The 17,750-nt window shown below is 38.3% G+C and overlaps 1 protein-coding gene across 7 annotated transcripts in view; it reads left to right on the top strand.

Annotated features, from left to right (window-relative positions):
- Positions 1–68: 68 nt before the first annotated feature.
- The window catches only part of LOC146451630 (uncharacterized), a 46,181-nt gene continuing 28,499 nt past the window's right edge, over positions 69–17,750 (top strand). The window contains exons 1-7 of one of the 7 annotated variants that reach the window (XM_085098691.1): positions 71–672; positions 1,255–1,364; positions 1,706–1,789; positions 2,432–2,497; positions 2,861–2,914; positions 3,213–3,539; positions 3,995–4,226. In XM_085098691.1, coding sequence (XP_084954817.1) covers positions 1,706–1,789; positions 2,432–2,497; positions 2,861–2,914; positions 3,213–3,539; positions 3,995–4,084 — 621 coding nt within the window. In that variant the 5' untranslated portion in view covers positions 71–672; positions 1,255–1,364 and the 3' untranslated portion in view covers positions 4,085–4,226. Of the gene's footprint in view, positions 1,365–1,705; positions 1,790–2,000; positions 2,053–2,431; positions 2,498–2,860; positions 2,915–3,212; positions 3,540–3,994; positions 4,271–5,110; positions 5,256–5,767; positions 5,845–6,514; positions 7,497–8,454; positions 9,334–17,750 lie in introns of those variants that run through there. The other 6 variants (XM_085098693.1, XM_085098690.1, XM_085098694.1 and 3 more) reach the window with 6 other exon arrangements.

Genomic DNA, 17,750 nt, shown 5'->3' with positions numbered 1-17,750 from the left:
GCATCCCCCCCCCCCTTTTTCCGGAAAAAAAAGCAATAATACGAAAGCAAACGCCAAGGGGCTTCTTTTTAACCACAACAAGGTACAATTTATTTTACGATTAAGTAGATTTTAAAATATCCTTAACTACCTTGAGTCACTTCTGGAAAAACATCTTCCCAGGTACATGACAGAAGAGAGCCGTGCTTGGTTCGTACGTGTTTCACAAGTGAATTTGCCGATGTGTATTCTTTGTCCGTGGTGCAATCTGGCAGGCCACATGTTCGGCGAAACCCATTGTCTTCACGGTGTTCTGAGTTTAAATGAGTCAGAAGATCTTTTAAAAAAAGGCAAGCAAATGCACAGAGCGTGCAAGTTCAAAGTCCCCGGGAAAGTCGCGCCATTTTTCTTTCATTTGTGCACGTGACGGAAGAGGGTTCATGTATGACCTCATGAAAAGTAATCCGGGACATTCAAACCCAAGCCTCTCTCAAATCAGTGTCTCCTTGGAACGCCTGAATTATTTCACGGTTGCTTGGTCATCGCTTTCTTTTTCGGTTCAATTTGCATAATGTCTGACCTATTGATCCCAGACGAGTTCAACACGGCGTTAATACCAAATCATCCTCACTGACTTGGGCCGATGGCTTCGGAAAAACCAAGTCCAAGAGGAAATAATTGAGATCATTTGCGGTGAGTGAATACACAACTTTTGGCGCCAATTTTGTACAAGACAAATATCGTCTTGTTAAGAAAAAATTAATCTGTTCTTAAGACAATGGCATAAACCTGCACGGGCGGAAAGTATTTTGCCGCTTAATTGTTGCGTTTAAAATATCTTAAGCCTGCAGAATTCGGGGATTCGATGGAGAAAATCTGTTATTGAAATGACATGTTCGCGCCTTTCTTGCCCGCATAAATTAGTGTAGCTTAATTATGTAATTCTAATGAACTCGCAAAGCATGGTGAGTAGATTTTTACTTTTGTCCTCTGTACTTTCTTGTGCACTGGGGTAGTAAATTTTTTTTCTTTTGCTTTCATTAACTTACTGCATGTGGCTGGTCAAATTTTGGTACATGTAGGTGTATTAATTTTTTTCTTGTACTATTTTAATTATGCTGAGAGTTTTTCACTTTGACTGCATCCTCTCTAGTAACTGTAAATTTGATGAAAGGAAATCTTATATCAGTAGTTAGTTTTAAAACTTGTGACATGCTAGATGCTTGACATTGAAACAATAACTAAAGTTTGATTATTGCTTGTGTTGTTGTTCAGATAGCAATATTTCTGGTGAAGATTTCCAAACCCTTCCAGACCGAGACCTCAAGGATTTAATCCCTCAGTTTCTTTTGCGGAAACAATTGAGGGATTGGATAGCAAGTGTGGTATGTTTGCTATTATTTTATCAGTCTTTGTTTCATCCACAACATGGAAATTTTATCTCTCACCTTTTCTATGGCTCTGTGTCTGGCATGATTGTTCCCTGTGAAATTTAACAGATTTTGCATAATGCAAAATCTGTTGATTTTTTTTATCAGCTGTAGCAAAAATTGTACATTTAGGAACCAGAAAGTTGGTATTTCTATTAAGTCATTTTATGCTTAGGACTTACATGAAGATAGACATTTCCCAAAGGATCAAATCTTCTTTGTCTTTCATGTTGCCTTGTAAACTTTGGTCTCTTTCTGTCAATTTTCTGCTCACCAAGTTACATTTTCTTTTTAAGATGTCTGGAAAAGTCATTGTAAAACCTATTGATCAAAGCTTTGAAAATGGAGTAGAAGTGGTGGAAGAAGAAGAAGAATTAGAGGTACCTTAAAGGGTTACAACATTATTATATTATGGGCCATTCTTTTTATGTACAATTAGTCTGGCTGGAGTTGCTTGTTTACTAGACCATGAATGCTGGTCATCTGAAATAATGTCATAATGTTAATATCTACATGTTGCTATCAACCACGCCTGTTTTTGAGGACTAATATATATAACTGTCTGTTGCTTTGTAGATGATTCCACTATCAGGTCTCCGGGCTGTCGTCATCAGTCAGCATGACCATAAAACGGGCCAAAAAGGTAAAGGGCATGCTAAATATCCGTTTTTAGATAAGCTCCTATTACTTGCATCTCCTCGCCCTCTCTTTCCCCAGGAAGTATAAACCAAATGTAGAGGCACCATTTATGTCTGAGCCACTTGCAATAACATTATGCTTGGTACTACTTTTAATTATGAATTATGTAAAGTATTTAAAACAACAATTTAAATCATGTTGCAGAGTGAATATAAATTTATTATCATTTTAATAGGGAATACAAATGTGAAGTTGCGACTGATTTCTTGTTATTTACAGATCTCTACAACTACTTTGATCTTTCACAAAGTACAAACAACTGTAATTTTTTATTGAAATATCAATTAAGACAAACAAGCTACTTATGATTTTTTATTGTTTAGCGTTCATCCAGCCCATTGCCTCAGACACTACCTAGTGAAAAAGCACCACGACTTGCCACAACACCCGTGAGTACTAGCATTTATTCATTGAATTTTTATTCATAACCTCACAGCAGTAGTTTTATATATAGCTTTTTTTGCAGTGTATCTAAGGAAAACGGGCCTTTTCAGTAGCAGCACCGGATCTGTGGAATCTTCTGCCAGAGGATATTAAGACAAGTTGCACTGTGGACATTTTCAAGCGCAAACGTCAAGCACTTCTTTTTATTCGAGCTTTTAACTTGTAATATTTTTAGTTATTTTACTTCTTTTATGTTTTACAGTTGTAAGCGGCGCCTTTGAATCTTGTAGAAGGGCGCTATATAAATGTATTATTATTAATATATATATATATATTTTTTTTTCATTTGCTATTATTTTCTACTTTAGAGTCCATGTTCAACAGGAAAAGGAAAAGCATCAAGGATTGCCAGGGCAATAATTGTGAGTACATTCATACATTATAGCTCTGCTGCATACTAATATTTCCCAAATAATTCAGGTGTGTAAATTGTGTCATTCTAAAGAAAATGTTCTCTTGTGATAATTTTCTATATAGTCATTTAGTTCAGTTTGATTGGCTGCATTCATTTGCACCTCCACTAACTGTTTGCTTGAACATAGTGGCCATTTCCTTGTTACTTTTTTGTTGTTTTCATAAATAGTTAGGTTGTTGTGCTGTCAAGGCAAAATTACTAGTCGTATTGACTACATTAGGTCACCACATTGTATTTGGTTTCAGCCAACACAAAATGCTCTTGGTGCTGAAGACACCTCTTTAGCTTCATCGGTGCCAAGTGCTAGCTCTGACAGTCTGAAATCACTCTCACAGAAGCTCAACTTGGTTGTTCCTTCCTCGGTGAAAGGATGTCGAATAAAGGGGGAAGCATTAACCAACAAAGCAGAGAATGACATGATAAGTCATTCTCTCATCATCCTCCAAGCAACAGTTGGCCGGGATAGGCCAACTAAGAGCGAGTTTGAGCTTTGTGCTAAAAAAATAATAGCACTGGTTCCGGAATTGAAGGATCCAATTCCCTCCATAAATAGATCTGCCTTCAAGCAATGGGTTAGTACTTTAATCGGTAACAATATTCAAAAGATTCTTTGTTGTTGCATTTTTTGTTGTTGTACTTTGCCATGGCAAAGATTGGAATTTCTAAAATGGGTTATTCCAGAAAAAATCCACACACCCCCGACGGATGGGGTCGTTTTTTAACCCCCCTCTCACCTGGATTTCCTGAAGCACAAGACCCCCCTCCCCGCCTGGAATTCCAGAGTCTTTGATCCCCCTCCCGCGAGAATTTCCAGAATCCCATTCGTCGGGGAGGTGTGGATTTTTTCTGGAACAACCCAATAGACACAGAGTCTCACTCTTGTTTATTACTCATGTGAATCAAAATCTCTATGTTTACCTCCCTTGGTGTAAATCATTCCAGTGAAAAAATATATTCATGCGCTGTATATGAATTTATTTATATTCTGATTAACTACAAGCATTGTTTATTTTGTGTTTTGTTACAGAACACAGTTAAAGTAAAACTGCAAAAGGCTTTCTACAACAGGAAGCCTGAAGAAAAGCCCCGCAAGAAAAAGAATCAGGAAACGGAATAAACACAGCAGGGCCACGATGACCAGTTGAAGATAGGAATGAAGGCAAAAAAAACAGACGAAAAAAGGATAAAAAGCCTATTAACAGTATCTTTGGAGAAACGGCGGAAGTGGATACAAAGCTTATCTGGGAAAGGAACTGTAAAGAAGGCACTCGAAGAATACCCTGGTTTCAAGAACTACACTCAGGTTAGTATACATTAAAAGTGTGCTCTAATCTGAAAACACATAAAGCTCTCCTAGGCAAGTAACCTAAAACTAGGAAAGAAAACAATACTAAGAGAGGATTTTAAAACAACTGGAAATTTGGGAAAGGTAAATGATTGTTTAAAGTGATTTGTTGCTGACATTTGCAGTTAAATAGTCCGGAACATCGAACAAAAAAATCTTGTGTTGTAAGTGGGGCCAGTAGTGTGGCCTTCTATTTGATAAGTATTCAAATCCACAGCTACATGTACCACCATTTTCATTGATATGCGACCCCGGAATAGAAACTCCCACAATATATGTTTGTGTACTTATGCCGATTTTTGCTTTTCTTTTGTGACCTACTGCCATACATTTGTCTTGCTTTTCCCATCCGGGCTGCACAGTTGGCTGTTGAATTATTTCTGTGATTCTCCAAGTTTTCTTTTCAAATGTCTTCTCCACATGCAGGAATCGTAATATAATGCTAATGCTAAACCCCCGGCATGAGCAAATATATCACTCACCAACTTAAAATTGAAGAATAACAAGCAACCATGTTGAACAAACAGGCTATCACAGTGGCAGCAATGTTTTTGAAAACAAGAGCGGCGTCCCTATAGCACCATATAAGGGGCATGTGATTGACAAGAGTAAATTGCCAAATGCCCGCAGGAGTTTTTACTCAAGTGTTGTGTATCAATGAAAATGTTCGTAAGACTGAGTTATCTTCTCGCACTACACTTTTTTCTTATTATAAATTACAGCCTCTGTGCCTTTCTATTAGCTGAGAATACCAAGATTTGATGCCACCCACTAACAAGATTGTTTGTCATTTGTCAGGTGATGATAGAGGTCGGTTTGATTAGTAAGTGTGATGGGTATGAGAAGGCATGGCCTATGCTGTGGCAGTACACAGTGACAAACTGCAAAGGTGACTTGGATGCTCAAGGTCTGGATGACAGTGACCTTGAATCTATGGAGGATGGTAAGTTGAAGATGTTGTCCGATGATTCCTCACTATAAAGAACATGTACATGTATCTTAACACATGACAAGTGTATAACACATCAGTGGTCTCTTTCTGACAGTAGTTTGTACAAGTTTTTACACCTTCATTAAACCTACCAGACACTGTCAGATAGTCGCCACCCCTTGCGTGTAGTATTAATTTTTGGTTTCCATAAATGCCAGGGCTGTCATTTAGTTATCGTTTAACTGTACCTTTGATCTTCACACCCATAACAAACTTGTTTCTTTTTGGGGTAAATTGCATCAACTACAGGCAAGATCCCCATAACATCAAGGGCCTATCAAACATACTCAGCTAGCCATTAAGGCAGCTGTGACAGGTCATGGGCCTTATTGACAGCCCTGAATTTAAGAGTATATTTCATCCTTATATAAAATTATGATACACAATGACTAGACTTTGCTGTCATCTTTGAGAGACTTCTTAAAGTTTCCTGTGGTAAAACTTTCATTAACGTTTGTCACTAGATGAAAAGACGTTTTTGAGGATATCCTGCCTTCCATCAGCATGGGGGCTGAAGGACGATTTTGTAAAGATTGTTAAGGTAAGCCTTGGACTGAACAGTTTGCAATATCACAGTTGACATGTTATTTAATCCTGGCAAGTGAAATTGTGATAAAACTTGAACCTACTAGCCAAGTTTCCTCAGGGGCACCCAACGGATCGTTTCCGTAAATTATCTGTTCGGAAGGCCCTTAAACCCCTACAATTTTCTAAAAATAATTTTCGCCTCAAACTTTCGTGAAATGGGAAATTTAAGGCCTGGTGTTTTCGGATTGATAAAAATGTCCTTTCGAGTACCGAAAAAAGGTCAGCTAAGATTGTCGGAAAGGAAATAAGACCTAAGTTTTTTGGGAAATGGACAAAAATGCCCTAGTAATTTATTTGGAAAAGACTCAAGTTCCCCTAGAATGACCGAACAGATAAAAATATTATAGCGCAGCTTTAAATGAATCCACAGAGCTTTAAAGGCACTCCAGATAGCCTAAAATAGCGTTTCAAAGGATCTGAGAGAAAACTCTCATTGGGTGCCCCTGTTTCCTGTGGACATTAGCACAAGAAGTACATTGTAGTCTTAATAGCTTGATGAAAGGCAGCAAATACATGTAAGGGAAAGGCAATCATTTACAGGTGCCCAAAGTGAATAAATCACTTGCACAATTTAAGAATAAGTGGAATTTATGTCTGCTTACCAACATCACTTTTGCTTGCAGAGTACAACCACCTTTAGCAGTTACATCAAGTCACTGTCAAGTGGGGATGTTCACCTTGTTGTACCAGACGAAGTGGAAGTTGAAGCCCCTCAGGTCTTCATCGTAATTGGCAACGATGTTTTAATGGAGACATTCTTTCAAGAATGGGCTGTTTGCCTTCTTTGGTGTTTATTTTGTTTTTAATTTGGAATATCCAAAGAGATTAAGACAATGTTTCCAATTCCTAGAAGAGTACCTTTTTGGTATACAACAAAAGAAGCGCACGATGGAATACAGAAAAGGTGTAAAAAAAACTATTAGCTTAAACTGTATACGGAATTCGTGGAACTGACTGTTTTTTACTTTGTCTATGTCATGTTCCATGATACACTGATGAGAAAAACTTGGAAACACGTGCACTGGTCAATATTTTCAAGTTGCCATCCATACCCATCCTAACCATCTGCAACCAAGGATGAATGATACCAGGTTCTATGTACTACATGAAATATGCGTTATTGACCAAGCGTGAGGTCAAGATGGCTGGATATTGGCCAAGTTCTTTTTTTGCGTTTTTATGGACCGAGACGAAGTCGAGGTCCATAAAAACGCAAAAAAAGAACGAGGCCAATATCCAGCCATCTTGACCGAACAAGCTTGGTCAATAAAGGATTTAATATCTGGCTTTACCATGAAGTTAAAACTACAACAACAAAACAAAACACGGCATGAAACTGCTCTACTCGGAAAGAAATTCTTCATAGCCGGCCGGTGCAAGATTTATTTTCAGTGCATTTTTGGATAAGCATGTAATCGTGGAAAACAACGAATCCTAAATTATGTTAGGGCTCTAACTTTATAATGGTTTTAAGGGAGTATACAATTATTGAGAACGAAAAATTTAGATTCTCGCAAGAACGGGAAGATTTGAATAGAAACCGGCAAACTCGCCATTTTCAGCCGATCGCGCGGTGGCGTAAATAATAAAATTTGTTACACAGTTTTCGGCCTCCAATCATTAATTCTTGAATGAAACAATAGATTTTGAGATTATATGCAAACATAAGCCGAAAAAAAGAGCGGGTAAATCAGAAAACTGGGCGAAACTTTGACAAGATTTTGTTGTTTACAACAAGCAAGACGCGGCTAAATTTAAAACGTGAGCTTCTTCGGCGAACTTAAAAAAAATGCTTTTCTGAACTGCTTTAAACACTAACCGCAACTTCCACTACGCTATGATTTAAATACAGTCATTGCAAACCGAGAGAACTTATCAATTTAACACTCGACTTTAGACAATAAGTTTTTCCAAAAATACTACACGCAGAGCAACTCACCGATTCAACTCACATTCATTGTAGCTGAAACAAAGTTTTCACTACACCAGGACGATTCCATTCTCTTTCCTTTCCTTTAGGTAAATGTTGAGAGTTTACCGAACTTTTTAGTGAGCGTTTTCCCCCAAAACAACGGGAAAATCGAAGAAAACCCGCATTGTCGTTGGGATTAACCTTTCGATGCCAAGCGAACGGGCAACGGGTAATCCCGACCGGGCAAGATAGCTCCATCTTGCCCGCTCGGGTAGCCAATCACAGCGCAGGATTTGACTCATCTTGCCCGCTCGCGGAGCCAGCCATATAATAAGTAGGGTTATTGTTAACAAAACTGAACCATCATTTTGACATTTACGTCTGTACAAATTAGTCTTTTGGCTGTTCAAGGTGACACTAAAATTAGGTGTCACTGCCTGTTTAAGAAGCATCTAAGAAGCATAATCGCACTAAATGGACAGAGCAAGCGTCAAATTCAAAGTAAAGAGAATTGCAGAAAGCCAAAGAACTCAAGCGATACAGGGATTTTTTCAGTCAGTATCAAATCTAACCTCCTACTCACATGTTTGTCTTCGCGGAGAAAACCTCTGGTACATTGGTCCTCAATTCTGACTGGTTAATGTTTTTTAGGGGGCTCAGTGGTGAAGTGGTTAGCACATTGGACTACAAAAATGTCAACAAGTTTTACACAATTTTGACTTGTTCGTGACCTTGAAGTGAACAACTTTTCATTAAACGTTTACATGTAAAAACTTGTGTCCCAGTATTTGAAAAAGGGGACTTGTCAAGCAGAAAAACTCACTCCCGCCGCGAAACGTACTTGTGTCCAAGCGGCCTCATACGAAAGAGTAAGTCACGTAACTGACCTCACGTGCCATTCTTAGGGCACGTTCGATTGACTCTATTCCAGAATAGGAATACATACAATGATGACAAGAAATCCTTCATAAGAGGTTTTTGGAGTTACTGGAGTACAAAATGGCTCTTAATTAACATGTGTCAGTGAAAGTTTGCAGTAATGTCTTCCCAAATTTACTGAAAAGGGAAATCTAACAGTTATTCCGCTTATTTTCATTCTAGAATACGGTCAATCGAACGCAACCCTAATCACTTCACGGAATTTTACTGTTCTTGGCGGAACCGACTGTAAACAAATCGTCTACTGAAAATAACCACTAACAAAACCAACTCAGGAAAACTGTGATAATTAACATATTTGTTCTCTTTTGGTTGAGTCGCATCCGCTTTCGTAAAATTGTCAAACTACTGACGTCATTTAGTGATAAAGGGTAGTACAACAACTCAAACGGGTCGAGCAACAGAAATACAAGAAAAAAATGAAGTGAAATATACGCTTTTAGATCAATTAAGGACAAGATATGTTGAAACACTCTGTGTGAATCTCGTTTATTCTAAAGCGCTCTTTACAAGTTAAATAAATTCGTCTTTAAACTGATACATCTGTAAATAAATGAGTATAAATAAATACATGTAAATTTGGATGCCCTCTCAACAGTTGGTCGGATATGCGTATTTTTTCACTGCTAGGTCATAGATCTAATAAATAAATCTGCTCATTTTTACGTGGTTATATCTTTGACATATCCTGGCGATATCTATTTCAGTTCATTCATTATTTTATTATTTATCTATTTCTCTTATTTTCCTGGGTTTCTAAAAAAATTAAACAAATTATCAATTCTTTTCAAAAAAAAAAGCTTTACAGATCATTGCTCATCAAATTGATAAATAAATAAATAAATAAATAAATAAATAAAAAAGTAAATAAATTCACTGAAAAATAACAGATTACAAATTTCAAATTTCTGGAAGCAGAGAAAGTTCAGGGATCATAAATGAAGGCCACCGGCAGTTCAACCAAAGTCCATTTCCAAACAGTTTGACCAGTATTGACGTCACACCTCTGCACCAGTCCCCTGTGGTGATATGGCACTGAGCGGCAGTAATGTCTACAGTCAGGACACACAGCCTTGGTCAGGAACCGAGGGACACGATCGGGGTTATCATCTTGGGCCCAGCTCCAGGGACACATTGAGCTGCCCGGCATTTGCCTTGTGACGTCACGGCCAACACGGCGGGGAATTCCCAGAGATGACTTCAGGGAGGCAGAAGGTTTCTCCACGAACAGGAAATTCCGACGAAGACGTTTGAGTATCTTGTGAGGATTAAGACGGACGTCTGGACAAGAGATTTGAAGCGACAAAGAAATGACGCTAAGAAACGTCACAACAACAAACAGCTGAAATAAATAACAAAAAGACATCGGATTTGTAAGTTTCCTTTTAAATGAATCTAAACACTATATTGTTATTGTCAAAAACAGAGATACAATACGAAAAAACAGGTTACAATACAAGTGTAAACCTGTTGTTCTCTCCACACACTAGCGCCTCTGCCTCTGTTTATAGTGGGAACAGTTACTTGCAGTAAAACTGTCAAAACTGGTGGACTGTCAAACGAGGTTAGGCCACAAAACAAAACGTAGGTGTTGCGGGACAAGAATCAATCATTCCGGCATTGTGCATAACTGGGCACGAGGCGTCAATAAAAGGGGGCTGCAACCATGAACAAGATCGGCTAAAAATTAAGTCAAATTCCATAAACTTGATCGCACATTAACATGCCGTCTTTCTACTTGCGACATCAATACAGAGGGTATTGTTAATGAAAGTGACATTAACATTTTGGACAGTAGAGAGGGGGAATTAGCAAATTATTTGAGCTTTGGAGATGCCAAACTACACTGAATCTATACATGTCAGAACTGAACAAAACTTACTGCAGACTCTTACCTTTTCACAGGACAGTTTCATGATCAATGTTCTTTATAGAGTTGCTAATGTTTTCTAAGCGGTGAGTTTCCACTGCACTGGCTGCTCTCCCATCAGGCAAGTATCCCGATTTTATACCGTTTGTTAGCACTGATGTAATTTCACTTAAAGTTACGCAAATAATGGCAATTACCTGAAAATGGTTTTTCCCCGTCACTACCCGAAAGTTACTTTTCCTGAAAAAGTATTTTTCCATTTGATCACAAGCTGCAAACACCGCGGTTAAATGTATAGGTCTTTTAAAAATTTTCCTCAACGTGTAGTGTCACTGTGTTACAGTAGTAAGGTCATCGTTAAAAACAAAACAACAACAACAACAACAACAAAAAAGCACAAGTGTTGTGTCATATTAGTAGTTAATTTAACTGTTTTACACTGGGTGATCCCTCTCGGTCTCCAAATCTCTTCCGCAGTTCTATTACTTGCTCGTCACATTTGGATAATTATTCATATCAGTATGCACTGCTAATATTGTTCACGCGTTGAACATTTGTCAAAACCGCAGACACACAATTTTGGATATGCATTCGACTGGCCGAATTCTGGAACAAGATATCATACCATGATTACTAAATATCACTCATAAGAGCTTTCAAAATACAAAATGGCCCTTGAATATCGTGTGCCAGCTCAATTTGCGGGTAAACCTCCAAACGTTTGCTCTAAACGTGAAATATAGAGGCTATTCCGGAATAAAGTCAATCGTCCGCAACCATCATTCAGTTGCGTCATCATTCTATCCTTTGGTGAAATCAACGCAGTTTTCAACTGAGAATAAGTAAACGTTTTACAAGATATTTTTATGCACATCCGGCCAAATTTTCCTGTTATCAAATTCTATTTTTAAGTCCCTTTTCTTAACATTTCTTTTATCGTTCAACTAAGGTCGCAAAAGACGACACCAGATATATGCACACGATCATCGACCGAGCGAGTTTTACAGTTGGATTTGCTTTTCGTCAGAAGACTGTAAAGAACACAAGTTTTGATTTTAACGCTGAATAAATTTAACCGGCTGTGAGGTAATGTTTCGGTTAATAGTGAAAACGTACACGCGCCAACGTGGATGTGACAACGTTTGAAGCTAATCAGCTTCCGTAAAATACAATGAGCTGTCTGGATATGCATCGTCGATCTTAAACGTTGAAAAAAAAAACTGCAACTTATAAGCAAGTTGGAAAGCCCATCACGTATTGTAAAATTACGAATCACAGAGTTTGCCAATGTTTATAACACTTTGTCTGATCTCCGAAAATATACCGGAGTGTTGACACTTCCGAATTTGACCAATGAGAAATAATATTGCAAGCCTGCTTAATTCTCGGAGGTGCGTATTTGCGTCCACACAAAAGCAATAGCACGTATATGAAGTCGGTCAACCGCATCAGTGTGCACGCGCACAACTCCTCGTCTAAAAAAAATTTCTATAAATAACTCACGAAAATTGTTTGGACGGGTATCCGGTGAAGCTTGTTGACGTCAATTTGTCCATGCAAATATTGATCACACTAACAAGTGTGATAACTAAAGCCTAAAATTAGCTACCAAACGGTGTGCGAATTGAACCGTTACACTGCTATTACATTTTTTTTTTACCTTTTTCTTTTCTTTGTTTCGCTTTGGGGGTACAAAAATTAAGGTAACAGACCAAATAGAGCAGGTATTTTACCGCAATGAATCAGAACACTATGCCGTCTTCCGTTGCGTCTAGTTTTTCTTTCCATTGTTCAAAAATTGGTGCACAATTCTGAAACCACTAAGAAGAAACAATCAAAGTAATTAAAATTTTAAAAGTATATTGTCCGAAAACGTTTGCGCAAATTAAACGAGGAAAATGTTTTGGTGCGTAGGTTTTAAGTCTTTTAACTGTAAACAGATTTGCAGAAAGCCAAAGAACTCAAGCGAGACAGGGATTTCTTTCTATCAGTATCAAATCTAACCTCCTACTCGCATGTTTGTCTTCGGAGAAAACCTCTGGCACATTGGTCCTCAATTCCGACTGGTCAATGTTTTTCATGGGGGCTCAGTGGTGAAGTGGTTAGCACACTGGACTTCAAATCTGAAGATTGGTCTCTAGAGGACTGGTTCCTGAGACGCCATTATTTTCTAAGAAAAGAAACATTCCTTTCAGGTGTATAAACATAATAAATTTAGCGACTGGTTATGAAACCTTGCCGTGAAAATAATGGTGCGGCAATTTATGTCGTGTTTTAATGTTCACTCTACAGTTGAGAAACTTAACAGGAACGTTTCTATTGGTCAGTTGCTCCTACACATTTCAAAATCTAGATCTTTTGTGGTTTGTGCACGGTCAAGGCCAAAAATGCTATAAACAAACACGTTTAACAAAGAAGTTTGTCAGGCTTCATAACCATTGCCTTTTATTAATCAGGGGCGTAGCGTCCATATATGTGCGTACAGCTGAGATCTGAGAAAAAAGTTTTTCTCATTAAATTTCCTGGGTAATAATTTCATATTTTCACATTTTACTGGCGTTTTTTATTAGCCAGAATTCCCATTATCCAAGCATTAATCATTCAGTGCTGGCCACTAATAACTATTACGATGACGGACGAAAGATTAAGCTCCCTAGCAATCCTTCATGTACATAAACATAAGAACGTGGATATTGACAGGTTGGTAACGGAATTTGCCCGTCTTAAGGGTCGACGCCTCACCCTTTGCTTTTGACCTGTCTTCATTGTTTTTGTAATTTTTTTCTTTTCGGCACACTGTAGCTTACAGAAAACACTAGGAAAATGGTTCAAATAGACAACTTTCTACTGCATTTTTGCCGCATTATTTATTGAAAATGTCCCGCAGAACAACCAGGAGATGGCATTTCCGAGACTCTAAATTTAGAAAATTTTCTGGGGGAGCATGCCCCAGACCCCCCTAGTTGTAAGCGCCAAAGGCGCTTACGAAAAATTTATTCTCGTGCGTACATCTTCAAAATCCCACGCTACACCCCTGTTAACTATAGTATAAATGAGTATTAGCGATAAAATGCTGGGGACACTGAACTTGCGAGGGACTAGCATCCCATTCAGCATTACTGTTAACGTTGTGTGGGTCGCCTGATCTGAGGCTCGTGTGTGATGCCATACTGTTTTATTCTTATTATAAATAAGCCATTTTCGAAGAGCCTCACCCTCTGCTACTGCGTGTAGTGGTTGTAAGCCGTAGCTCGTCATCCGCATGTGTCAAACCGCGACCTACCAAATTTTTCCTGAAATTGATCCTCCGGGACACACTACTTGCCTTCGTAACTGGCGGTATGCTGCGTGTCAATATAAATTCAGGTAATGGGCTTCCGGCTCAGTTGATTCTCTTCGGTGTCACCACTTGACTAAAGTGATAGCATGCGTAACTGTATGGTGTGAACACAAGCAAGTCAGTTTTCCTTGAAAACAAGTTTTACATAATTTTGACTTGTTCGTGAACGTGAAGTGAACAAGTTTTCATTTAACGTTTACATGCAAAACCTGGTGTCCCCAATTTTTGAACAAGGAGACTTGTCAAGCAGAAAAACTCACTCCCGCCGCGGGAGTATAAAGCTGACAAATGGAGAATTGTTAATCAAAACTTGCTTGTGTCCAAGCGGCCTCATGCGAAAGACAAAGTCACGTGACTGGCCTCACGTGCCATTCTTAAGGTGCATTCGATTGACCAGAATAGGAATACATACAATGATGACAAGACATTCCTCATAAGAGGTTTTTGGAGTTACTGGAGTACAAAATGGCTCTTAATTAACATGTGTCAGTGAAAGTTTGTAGGAACGTCTTCAAAAATTTACTTAAAAAGGGAAATCCAAAAGTTATTCCTCTTATTTTTATTCCAGAATAGGGTCAATCGAACGCAACCTTAACCAGTACACGGAATTTTACTGTTCTTCGGGGGAACCGAGACTGTAAACAAATCGTCTACTGCAAATAAGCACTAACAAAACCAACTCAGGAAAACTACAATAATTAACATATTTGTTCTGTTTTGGTTGAGTCGCATCCGCTTACGTAAAATTGTCAAACTACTGACGTCATTTAGTGATAAAGGGTAGTAAAACAACTCAAACGGGTCGAGCAACAGAAATACAAAAAAAAAATGAAGTGAAATATACGCTTTTAGATAAATTAAGAACACGACATGTTGAAACACTCTGTGTGAATCTCGTTTATTCTAAAGCGCTCTTTACAAGTTAAATGAATTCGTCTTTAAACTGATACATCTGTAAATAAATAAGTATAAATAAATACATGTAAATTTGGATGGCTTCCCAACAGTTGGTCGGATATGCGTATTTTTTCACTGCTAGGTCATAGATCTCATAAATAAATCTGCTCATTTTTTACGTAGTTATATCTTTGACATATCCTGATGATATCTATTTTATTTCTTTCATTACTTTATCATTTAGTTATTTCTATAATTTTCACGGGTTTCTAAAAAATGAAACAAATTATAACTTCTTTTTAAAGAAAACTTTACAGATCATTGCTCATCAAATTGATAAATAAATAAATAAATGAATGAATGAATAAATAAATAAATTCATGTAAATTTAACACCGGAGAATAACAAATTTCAAATTTCAAATTTCTGGAAGCAGAGAAAGTTCAGGGATCATAAATGAAGGCTACCGGCAGCTCAACCAAAGTCCATTTCCAAACAGTTTGACCAGTACTGACGTCACACCTCTGCACCAGTCCCCTGTGGTGATACAGCACTGAGCGGCAGTAATGTCTACAGTCAGGACACACAGCCTTGGTCAGGAACCGAGGGACACGATCACGGTTATCATCTTGGGCCCAGCTCCAGGGACACATTGAGCTGCCCGGCATTTGCCTTGTGACGTCACGGCCAACACGGCGGGGAATTCCCAGAGATGACTTCAGGGAGGCAGAAGGTTTCTCCGCAAACAGGAAATTCCGGCGGAGACGTTTCAGCAACTTGTGAGGTTTCAGACGGACGTCTGGACAAGATATTTGAAGCGACAAAGAAATGACGCTAAGAAACGCGACAACAGCAAACAGCTGAAATAAATAGCAAAAAGGCACCGGATTTGTAAGTTTCTTTTTAAATGAATACAAACACTACATTGTTCTTGTCAAAAACAGAGATACAATACGAAAAACTAGGTTCCAATACAAGTGTAAACCTGTTCTTTTGCTCATACACTAGCGCCTCTGCCTCCATTTATAGTGGGAACAGTTACTTGCATTAAGACTGTCAAAACTGGTGGACTGTCAAAACGAAGTTAGGTCCATCGCACAAAGCATAACGTAGGGTTGCGGGACAAGAGTCTGATCACTCCGGCATTGTGCATTACTGGGCACGAGGCGTCAATAAAAGGGGGGGGGGGGGTGACCATTAACAAGATCGGCAAAAAATTAAGTCAATTTCCATAAACTTGATCACACATCAACATGCCTTCTTTCTACTTGCGATACAATACAGTACAATACAATACAATACAGAGGGTATTGTCATTGAAAGTGAAATACAATACAATACAATACAATACAGAGGGTATTGTCATTGAAAGTGAAATACAATACAATACAATACAATACAGAGGGTATTGTCATTGAAAGTGAAATTAACATTTCGAAAGTAAATAGCGGGAATTAGCAAATTATTTCAGCTTTGGAGATGCCAAACTACACTGAAGCTATACATGTCAGAACTGAACAAAACTTACTGCAGATTCTTACCTTTCTACAGGACAGTTTCATGATCAATGTTCTTTATAGAGTTGACTGTTTTCTAAGCGGTGAGTTTCCACTAGACTGGCTGCTTTCCCATCAGGCAAGTATCCTGATTTTATACTGTTTGTTAGCACTGATGTAATTTCACTTAGGCCGTAAATGATCTAATAAACGCCGGGGGCCTTTATTGGATTTCAAGGGTCCGAGGGGGGCGTTTAAAAGATAAGAGGCGTTTAAAAGAGAGAGGCGTTTATTGTAATAACTGTAACATGGTAACCTAAACAAGGTATTATAATAACCTAAATGACAGAGCTTTAGGAGACTATCAAGTCAAACGTGAAGTAGTCCTTGTAATTCCGGGATGCCTGTACAATGCTAGGACAAGCTGAAAAAAAATTGCTGATATCCTAAGCACAGTGATCAAGAATATTAAAGAGCGCTATCCTCACTTTGAACTGGAAATTAGGCAAGACGCAACTCGCACACCGTTGTTAATTAAGCAAGAACGCAAGTAAATTGATTGATCTGTTTCTAGTTTATGTGTGGCTTTTAGGGAAGGGGGGCGTTTATTAGACAGGGGGCGTTTGTTAGATAGGGGCGTTTTATACAAACTTGTCAGCTTATAGGGGCGTTAATTAGATAGGAGGTGTCCATAAGAGAGGGGGCGTTTATTAGATCATTTACGGTACGCAAATAATGGCAATTGCCTGAAAATGGTTTTTCCCCGTCACTACCCGAAAGTTTACTTTTCCTGCAAAAGTATTTTTCCATTTGATCACAGGCTGCAAACACCGTGATTAAATGTATAGACCTTTTAAAAATTTTCCTCAGCGTGTAGTGTCACTTTGTTACAGTAGTAAGGTCATCGTTTAAAAAAACAAAAAAACAAAACAAAAAAACACAAGTATTGCGTCAAGTTAGAAGCTAATTGACTGAACTGTTTTACACTGGGTGATCTCTCTCGGTCTCCAAATCTCTTCCGCAATTCTATTACTTGCTCGTCACATTTGGATAATTATTCATCTCAGTACGCACTGCTAATATTGTTCACGCGTAGAACATTTGTCAAAACCGCAGACACACAATTTTGGATATGCGTTCAACTGGCCGAATTCTGGAACAAGAGCTCATACCATGATTACTAAATATCACTCAGAGCTTTCAAAATACAAAATGGCTCTTGAATATCGTGTGCCAGCTAAATCTTGCAGATAAACCTCGAAACGTTTGCTCTAAACGTGAAATTTAGAGGCTATTCGGATTTATTCTTATTCCGGAATAAAATCAATCGCCCGTAACCACGATTTAGTTCCACAATCATTTCGTTCTTTGGTGAAATCAACGCAGTTTTTAACTGAGAATAAGT

This window comes from Pavona decussata, unplaced genomic scaffold (assembly GCF_977016875.1).
Source record: "Pavona decussata unplaced genomic scaffold, jaPavDecu1.1 SCAFFOLD_386, whole genome shotgun sequence".
NCBI lineage: Eukaryota > Metazoa > Cnidaria > Anthozoa > Scleractinia > Agariciidae > Pavona > Pavona decussata.
The sequence above is the reverse complement of the archived record's forward strand: the minus strand, read 5'-3'. Positions and strand labels throughout refer to the sequence as shown.